This window comes from Grus americana, chromosome 2 (assembly GCF_028858705.1).
Source record: "Grus americana isolate bGruAme1 chromosome 2, bGruAme1.mat, whole genome shotgun sequence".
In the NCBI taxonomy this organism is placed as follows: Eukaryota; Metazoa; Chordata; class Aves; order Gruiformes; family Gruidae; genus Grus; species Grus americana.
Window position 1 is genome coordinate 135,208,399 of NC_072853.1, and position 10,263 is coordinate 135,218,661.

Genomic DNA, 10,263 nt, shown 5'->3' on the forward strand with positions numbered 1-10,263 from the left:
TGGAAAAGCTTTCTCATTGATAATAGTTGTTGGCGTGAAAACAGGAAACTAAGCAAAGATAGGGGACTAATAAGTTTTGACTAATTATTGAGGATTACCTGAAAATATTAATCAGTTCATTACCCATCAAGGACTGTTCTACCATCAAGAGGACTGATTGGTTGAAAAATGTTTCTGCTTTTAAACTTGATATTTTTCTTAGTGGGAGAAATCTCCCAGATGATCACATAGGCAACTTGAGGTACATACAATTGGTGCCTAGATTTTGAAGTGCTTTTCATCAGTAAGTTCCAAATCACTTTGCAGAGGATGTAGGTATCATTATTACCTACTCAGCAGAGGCAGCAGGAACAGAGGGAAAACTCATGCAGGCAGCTGAGATGAGACTGGCCCAGCACACTGCAGTGATTTAATATTTTGCCTGAAAATCTAGTTTGATATAATTCAGGAATGTCAAATGCAATTCAGTTTAGCCATTGCATTAGAGTACCTGGACGTGGAGAAAGACCTGCCTTAGAAGCTTGGTTTGCAGTGTCAGTTCAGTGTGGTGTGCGTGTCGATTACTGCTGAGTTAATCCTGCATCACTGATGACTAGTTTATAAAGCTTTTGATTTTCTCCCACCTCCTTTTTTTTTTTTTTTTTCATTCCCTTTGTCCCAGGGAAAAAAAAAAAAAAAGTTGTGACAGAGTAGAGGAAAGCAGGGTTTGTATTTTAGGCATATTTCAGCCATTTCTCTGATTGTACAGTGTCAGACTGACCTTCAGCATAAGTCAAAGCATAGCATCTTTTCATACTCACTGTCTTTTCACATACTAGTGAAGGCAGAAGTCTGTACCACAATCCTTCAAATAGCCTTTTCTTTCCTCCTTTTGTAACCTTATGGTTATGACTTAAGATAGATTTGCTTAAAGTGAGAAGTAGGCACTATTCATTTTGGGTAAATGATGAAACCCTTCCCCCATGTAGACCTAAAATAAGAAACTTCACTGAGAGCATAGGTACTTTTTTTTTTTAATGGCTTAAACTAATGGCAGAAACCAGACTAATCAGACTGTGAGACGTGCTACTAGGGATATGAGTTGGATGGGTTTTTCTCTTGGGGATGGGGGAGAAAGACAGCAGAAGTTGAGGCAGATGTTTTCAGAAACTAGGATAGAGTCAGTCTTGGGGTACATTGAGAGTTCCTAGCCCAAATGTGGAGAAAAGCTCAGAACTATGAGCAAAGAAATTCTTATGTCACTCAGTTCCCTAAGGGATCAAGTAAATAAAGCTTAAATCAAGGAAGTAGAGCTTTATGTTGTGTATTATTTGTAAATTCATAGGATTATATTGAGGAAATAACCAATTTCCTCCTGAATTATCCTTCAGAACCATGAAAACTGCTTTTTCATTAAAAGGGAAAAATATGTTAAAAAAATCTTTTAGAATTAAGAGACTTCCTGATCACTTCTGTATATGAATAAAGGCGCACACATCAATCCATGTGCTTTTATTACTACGCATACGTGTGTTTCTGTTAAAATGAGCAAATGCCGGGACCTTTTAGGAAAGTGATGGGTTTCTTTGTGGCTTTGTGTATCATCCCTGCAATTGCTAAAACTCAACTGTTCTTTCCAAAACCTTTATTGCCAATGAGGAGTAGGAAACTAGAAAGTGGATAGCCAAAGTTAAATTTTTAAAAGCAGCAGCTGGAAAACAATCTGTTTGTTTGTAAACTAAGCAAACTTACTCTGGACATCTGCGCTTTGAAAGATGTAAGTCCAGCTCGGTATCTGAATTGTGCTGTCATGGCTTAATTACTGTCACTAGATCAATGACAAATTACGCCTGCTAAGGATCTGCTCCATATTTGTTTGGCATAAAATAAACATATTGTAGTTTGAAATAAGGAGCATTAGTAACCTGTTCTTTAATTTCTTTTGTTTCTTGCAAGACACTTTTTACATTTCATGTCCTGATTTAAAAAAATTAATTATAAAAGCTTTTAATTGTCCTGCTTTTTGGAGTGATTTATTTATTTATTTATTCTTTTTTTAAACAGAGATTTTATAGATAGATCACCTTCCTGCTGCTGTTACCACAAAGCATTTTTTTAAAGATAAGAAGCATGTTTAAAAGTTCCAGGCTAAATAGGGGGATGTTGATTAATGGCACAAAGTGAGGTATTAACAATCAAAAGCACAGCCAAACTCCAAATAGGGAAACTGCTGTTGGGTGTATGCATTGCAAAAATTTCCAAGGGGAAAAGTGTTTTCCTTCCACTCCTGTGCTTTGAGTTATACTTTCAGACAGGGATATATTTCAACTTGGTGATAGTCATCCGAATGAAGGATTTGTCTTTCCATTATTTACCCCTCTAAGAATTTGAGAGTTTCATAGAAATGAAGTAGATAAGGTTACTGGAGCATTTATATCAACATGCCTTTTATGATAAAGCATTTTAGTGGGGCTAGGGATGAAACGCTCATTTTCTTTTTTCTTTTCTATGGCTTTTCTACCATCAGAAAGAGTTAGATACTTTTTGCTCTATAATTCAATTTCTGCAACTAAATCTTTTTAATATTTTTCCCTTTATTTGCAGATGATGTGGAAACCTGCATATGACTTTCTCTACACGTGGAGTGCCCATTACGGAGACAGTTACAGGGATGTCTTACAAGACCTGCAATCAGCCTTGGATAAAATGAAAAACCCAGTAACGAAACAGTGGCGAGAGTTAACGGGAACGTTGATTCTCGTGAACTGCATGGAGGTGTTGAGGGCAAGTGCTTTCTCCAAAATGGAGGAAGAAGAATAGACTACCAATATACATTTTTGGAAAAATCTCTTGGGAAACTGTACTGCTGATGTATGTGTTTCAGTGATGCTTGCAGAACAGGACAGAATGCAGTTTGTTTTGCCTGAGTTGATGTTGGGTCTAGCCCCACAGTTCTCACCTACAGATTGCCAGAGCTTGCTAATGGCTACTGAGTAAATAAGAAAAGAGTGGGAGATTAAAGTAGTGAGGTCAACAAAAATTACTTGAATTCTATAGGGTAGTTTCTAAAAAGGAGCTATTTCTGCTTGCACTGACTTTCAAGGGGAGATCAGTTTTAAAAACAGAACTATGCCTGGATGAGTTCGGCCTGTGGGGCCTAGGTTTACATTGTTTTCTATGAGGTGTTAAAATCTAAATATTTAATATATTATTTTAATTTGTGCCAAAACCCTCAACTGCAAGTCAATGGGTGCAGGGTAGCCTAGAAAAAAACCTTTAGGATTCTTTTGTCCTTAACTGGGACAAAATTCATCTCCCCTTCTCACAAAACAGGAATTTAATAGTTACTTGCACCTAGAAAAATAGGTGTGTGCTGCTCAGTCTTTCCAAAACAGCTTCTGTTGTCCTTTTTGGAGACTGGAAGAGAGACATGCAATTTAATGGTCAAATGTTATTGGTTTTGATTGGTTTGTTGATGTAACTCAACAGGTTTCTTTTTGTTTGTTTGTTTGTTTGTTTTAATTCCAGCAAATTTTACTAGATTCTGCTGAGCAGAAATTCAGGAAAATTCAGGAAGCCTTCTTGGTGTACATTGTCCACCCCTTTGATCTTATAACTACTCTGTTGTTATTAAAAAGGTAAATAGGGAAGAGTGGTTTGGTAGATGCAAGGGTTGTAGACAGTTCGTACCTACTTCTGTTGAACATTTTCTTCTACCTTACTGTATGAAGAATATGGGTGATGGCTACTCTTTTCTCAGAAAAAAAAGTTAACAGTGGGGTGCTTTTTAGATTATTTATGGAGAAATTAATTATCATTAGTCATATGTTCTAAAAAGAACCCTGCTTAGATACTATCAATAAAAATCTTTCAGTTACTGAGTAGCTTATTATAAATACAGAAAATACAGGCCGAATAATAGCTACAGGCTAACAAACTTTATTTTATTTAATTTTTTTTAACATAAGATTTTAAATATATATTTTAGTTAAGTGTTAGATCTAAAAGTTTAAAGCCATTTTGTGCGCTTTTGATCAATGCTTATTCAGAAACATGAGCAAATACTCATGACAATCAGTTGAAAAGAAAATTGGCTATCTGCCATCACTTGCAGTTGACAAGACAAAGACAAATTCTTTCAGGAATACCACAAAGTAGTAGCATTTCAGTCCAGAACCTGTGCTTCCACTATTATCTTAGCTGATTTCTACTAAGAAGGGAGGTTTTGTGATTCTAAAACAAAACAGTACATTTAAACATTTTTCTTCTAACCTGCTTTCTTTCCTACTTTCATTAAGCTTTCCCAAAGCACGCGTAGCTCAGGAAGGCTGAGGAAAGAGCACTTGCTCCAGTAACAGGAAAGCTCGCTCACCAAAAGACCCTTTAGCATCAGGGCATGACTGAATCAGCATGCGTGCAAGTTATCTGGTTTCAGTGGACTTGCTCCTGATTTGCAACAGAATGAGGAATTCAGCCCACGGAACAGTAATTATTTTTCCTGACCAAGGAAAGGTGGAGAAAAAGGAGTCAGATTATCAGAGCTCCCTGTTGTTTCAGGCGCTAGCACCTATTTTATATCTTGCCCTGCCAGTTTTAGAAAGAGCTGCAGAGAAAATATAAAATAACAAACCCTTGTTATCTGTACTGCAGTGCAGAGACCAGGTGTTCCTTCCTTTTTGCAGGTAGTGAAGCCCCCCAAAGTGGAGAAAGTACCTGTTGTCTTTCTCTTTCGTGCTGCTGGGTAAGGAAAAGGTTCCTTTTAAAATAGGCTTCTTTAAAGGTAAAATGAAAAAATCAAATATTAAAATTATAAATATTAAAAATAGACATTAAAATAAATTCTTTAAAATGCTTACAATATACCACTGCATACTCCCAGGGAAATCACAGCAGACACTCTGAAACCTGAACAGGATTTGGCAATGGTGCAACAGTTCACACACCATCTCCCTGCTTAAAACTGCAGGAAAATACTTTTTTTGCTCCCTAAGAGCTGAAATACCAAAGCAGATCATGGAGCAGATCTTTCAGCTTCACCATGTTCTCTCACCAGCTGACTTTCGTGCATCCTGGCAGGCCATGCTCCCTTACTTAAATCCCTGTTAAATAATTTTTCTTTTCTTTTTTTTTTTTTTTCCTCTTTTGTTAACCTGGCTGCAACAGCTAAGCAACTCATCTTATTCCTGCTTCTGAAGACAGGTCTCTGCTCCCATCTGTTTTTTGCCTATCTTAACTTCTTACCTTTAGTAAACGTGTGTTTTACTGCATGCCCTATTGCAAAAGAAAGTAATATCTTAGTTCAGTCCTGTATTTTCCTGTTCTCACTACTACTAGTCAAAAAGAGTGGGGAAAAGCTACCAGAAGCACCCATTCCTAGTTGTGTGATTCTACCAAATACGAAGGACAAGCTGTCCAAAGCCCCCAAGGCTGAAGTACCTTCCATCCTGAGACAGTGGGCAGTGGTCAGGAACTGGGGAAGAGAAGTGTCGAGGGAGCAGAGGCTCCTGCCTGCTACTCTCATGGCCAAGCCCTCTCATTGCTGTGAAACAGCAGCAAAGCTGTTTCTGTCTTGAACGAGAGTTGAATTTGGCCCAGTAGATTTAGCAAATATTGACTTAGTGAGTCATTGTTCTCCTTAGCTTGCAGAATTATGCAACTGGTCCTCCAAGTATATTTCTTTAAAAGGGAATTTATATCTGTCTGTAGTTGTGCTGTACGGCAGGGTCTTTGACCGTGGGCTTTGGTTGCTAATTGCGCTCCCCGTTTTTGCTTTAAGCTTCTGCTCATATGAATGAAATGTGCACTCATGCAATATTCTATTTACTTTAGCAGCCCACGCTGGACATATATTAAAGAAAAGGTATTAAACCCCCATATTTTAGTTAGTGCTCTCGTCTTCGAAACCACAAAATGCCAGCTGAGAGTGGAAGCAGCTGCACTCAGCGGCAACGCACAGCTAGGAGCACATGGCTTTGGTAAAAACACTGTTCTTGACCTTTTCTCCTTTCCTCCCACCCTGTCAAGAGAGAACAGCTTTCCCATGAGCCTGCACACATACCTTCTTGGGTTTCTGTGAAGCGGGAGGAGACAAGGAAAAATACCAGCCCCTGGTCCTTGCCTTAAATGACCCTCTGTTTCCAGGTTTCCCAATTTCTTTGTGTAGCCTGGGGAAAAGAGCTGTGTCAGCCAGTTCCACTTCCCTTTGTAGGCAGAAAAAAACCCCAAACCTTTCACCATCCTTCTAACCTCTGAATAGGTACGTTTCTTAAGCAAACAAGCAAACGAAAAACTTGTGAGTGCACTGATTGCTTTATGATTCCACCTACCTGTTAAAGGTGGAAAAAATGGTTCTCTCAGGTCTGGCTGCACCTGAAAGGGGCCGACACCTTCCACAGTGGGCAACGGCAAGGAAAATCTAGCTGTCAGAAATGCTGTTTTTGCAATGAAGTTGGAAGCCATTCCTGTTGTTACAGTGCAGAGCTCCACACCATTTAATGGCACAGTACGGTGACATATTTCTGAATTAATAACAGTCATGACAGGAGAGAAAAGGCAAATTACTCCCCTACATAACTTCCAGCCCTCCAGCTGGGTTTGGGGAAGGATTCAGTTCTTTGGATTTCACTTGCTTTTTTTGGAAAGCAGAGGTTTAGGGAAGGAAAAGGAAGTTTCTTTTAAAATATAAGTAGGGGGCTACTCCCCACGCCCGTCTCCAGGCAGCAGGTCAGACACCAAGAGCAAGCTGCAGGTGAGCGGTGTTCTTTGTGGAATCATCCAGGGAAGAAAAGGGGAGGAGGCATCAGCCAACCTTCTTCCTAGTGAGACCAGAAAAATGGGGAGAGGTGGGCAAGTGTCTCTTAAGACTTTTTTTGGTGAAAATGACTGATTTTCACAAATTCTCCCTGTAAACCTATGCTGTGTGAAAAGCAAACACTAAGCAGCTCCTCAGGAGCAACTCTATTTTGTTGTGTTGAGTTGACTCTATAGACTTATTCCTAAAGTATTTCTGGACTCAGTAAGTGATCCAGCTGACAATGACCTACTAAATAATAAGGACTATTGTTTAGAGCTACAGATGGCAATACCATGTTCCCAGCTAAACCCAGTGATCCTGCTTTTTCATCAGCTAATAGCTTGTTCTGCTATGGACAGCTGAACCAAATAGGAGTATAAAGCTTTGTTGTTTTGTTCTGTTTGTGTTGCAGCTATGAAAATTGCCCGTGACAAGACAATAAAATGGAGAGTAAGGGTTTCTTCCCCCCTCCCCCCCCCCCGTAGGAAGAGAATGTAGCAAATAGTATTCTGCACATTAGTGTGAGACACCAACCAGTCTATTAAATTCCCTGGAGAGGTCCTAGAACAATTGTAGATACGTAAAGAAACTGTTGGTGCAGTGTGGGTGATAACCATTGTTCTTGATATTTTTGCTGCCAATAAATGTCTGCAGACAATATGGGATATAGTTATTCAAATAACCTGTGATTATTCTTAGTACAGAAAGTGCCATTTTATATTTGTTGCCAATTTGTATATATATATAATCTATTTTTTTTAACTTACAGTATATATTTTTAAACAAAATAAACAAAGGAAAATGATATTGTCCACAGGAATCTTGCATGGATTTTATTTTACTTTTGTAAGATGCAGAAGAGAAGAGGAAGATGGCCACGGGGTGAAAGATCGTGTTTCTGTTAATACTGGGGAAATGAGCAATGCCTTTTTGCACATTTTTCTTAATTTAAAAATTCTGTGTGTTAAAAAGATGAATGTACACTCCTTTTAGCGTGTTCATAAGCAAAAGTAATTTGCTTATATTTCTTCCTGAAACAGAATGAAATCGCTATTGAGAACAGGGCTGTTTGTGGAGCTTGCTGGGGAAGCCAGGCCTCCTCACAAGAATACGCTCTCGAATTTTCTTTTCTTTTTTTTTTTTTTTGTTGTAGAATCATGAAAGTAAGTTTGAAAAGGCGAATCTTTGTTTGAAAAGGTCAGTCAAAACTAACACAAGCTTCTGAACCTTCAGTAGAAAGAAAAAATACTGCCGATTGGTTTTAATTGAATATTTATTTCCTTTTTCTCAAATCAAATTGTTACTTACAATCCTTTCAGTACAAATTGGCCAGGAACACAGCCTATATCTTCAATCCTAAATTTATGATCAGGACTTTAATTTAAAACTAAGTAGCAGGAATTACTATACCGACTGGAAGGTCCATTTACATATCCATTCTAAATCCCAGGTTTTAAAATGTAAATGAACTGGCCTGCCAGGAATAGGGATGGCAGCATAATAGTCCGAAGAGAGCAGACGAAGGGGAAGTGCATTCAGCTCCACTACACAACTTCAGCGCTTTAAACATCACATTTGTGGGAAATTCAGAACAAGATCTAAAATACAGCCCTGTCAAATACAATACCCTGAGAACAAAGGGAATTAGGAGTGACAGGGAGGAAGTGAATAAGCAATGACTACTCTGTACGTCTCATAACAATGAAGTTATCAGGCAATAGGTTTAAAAATAAAGGAAAGTACCTTTTCACACAGTGAGGAATTAGGGAATGAGTTGTTACGGGATATCGTCAAAGACAAAAGCATAAATGGGTGCAAAAGGCAATCAGTCAAATTTATGGAAAAAAGTGCCTTGTGGATGTCGTGGTTTGTGTACAGCCACCAGCTTCATATAACATGGAGTCAGATACTGAAAATGCAGCAGGGAGAAATATTATCCCGCGCTTGCTCCGTTTCTCACATCCTCCCCTGGAGACTGCGGGGCTGGGGCGGGCAGGCGCCTGCTCTCACCCTGACTTTCCCAGCGCTCTTACAAACACAAGACTCACACAATCCTCACGTATCCCAGTGGGGTCCTTTCTAGCACCCTGCCTCCCTTCTGCCCCCAGCCACAGCGACAGCTCGTCAATTTATTCAGCAACGACCATGGCCCCCCTCCTGGTCCGTTGTCTCAAATGCCAAGTGCAGCTGGTTGGACTGAGCCGTGATGCTCCAACCGGCTGCCTCTGGCAATGGGGTCGCTGATGGGGGAGCACGATCCTAAACTTCAGTCAGGGGGACAGCAACCTCGCCAAACTCCTCAGGGCTGGCCCTGCCCCATGGCCTTTCTTCTCTCTCAGGATCCAGCATAGCCCTACTTCATGCATCAGAGGGAAAAACACGGAGGGGACAGAGGATGGGGTGGGGGGGGAGGAGTGGCAGATTTTAAATGAAATCTCACATGAAAAAGCTCATTTCTAAATTCTACTCACAAGCAGGAAATGTTATTATTAGAGTCTGAAACCATTTCATATAATGCCACCTTCTATTCTTTATACAAAAGCCTCATTGCTATTAATAAAGGAGGGGTTTTTTTAAAAAAAAACCAGCTAATGGATGGTTTAATAATGCTGCTTATAAAACTAATTGTGTGTAACTGAAAAGCTCTCCCTGGGGTCCCATTTGCAGGAGGGTTAAATAGGATTATCAAATCTAAAAAAACCCAACAAAAAACCCCAAAAAACACCAACAAAAAACCCATCTTAAAGCCCTGAAGCCCCAGCAAGAAGACGTCACAAAGCAAGAGGGAGTTGAGACATTTTGCTGAATAAATTACAGACTTTAGTCATTAGTGCCAGGGGATTATCTCACAGAAACAGAAACCTGAATTGGCTCCGTATACCTGCAAGCATCATTAAAGGTTTTAGGTCAGAATCCCCATTTTCATAAATACAAACAAGTCTCTTTACCTGATGACCTCCAGCCAGCAAGATGACTTCAGTGGCAGTCTATATACACTGCATGTCAGGGTATCAAACTTATCAAACTCCTGTAGAAAAACTAAATGGACCTTGTCCTTTCCCCATTATTTATTTGCCTATAAAAGGCCTATATTGCTCCATAAAGCAGAAGTACTGCTGGAATAGGGAGAATGAGATCAAGCTGTGCAGGCTCGTGTGGGAGCTGTCTTGGTCACACTTCCCACCGCAGGTGCTGGTTAGAAGAGTTCATACTGGCGTCTCGGTTGCGCAGACCCCTTTGCACCCCATGCTGCCAGCCTGCCTCCGCAGGCTTGCTCATCCCTTTAAAACCTCCTGCCTGTCTCCCCAGAAGTGTCGTCTCCTTGATGTGTCTGGCAGCCATTCAGCATGGACTCCCACCCCACCTCACATCTCAGCTGCCCTCTCTCACCCACCTCCCTGGGTGCTGGTCTTCTCTGAGACCCCCCACTTCCTCTGACCCCAACCCTCCCCTTCCTTCAAAGCTCCTCCTCAGCTGGACCCACATCTCCA

The 10,263-nt window shown here is 40.1% G+C and overlaps 1 protein-coding gene across 1 annotated transcript in view; it reads left to right on the forward strand.

The window, feature by feature from the left end:
• Nucleotides 1-2,831, forward strand: part of MACC1 (MET transcriptional regulator MACC1) — a 32,646-nt gene extending 29,815 nt beyond the window's left edge. Inside the window, exon 5 of the mRNA XM_054818279.1 lies at nucleotides 2,584-2,831. Within this exon, the coding sequence (XP_054674254.1) occupies nucleotides 2,584-2,799 (216 nt within the window). The 3' untranslated portion in view covers nucleotides 2,800-2,831. The remainder of the gene's footprint in view (nucleotides 1-2,583) is intronic.
• Nucleotides 2,832-10,263: the final 7,432 nt, after the last annotated feature.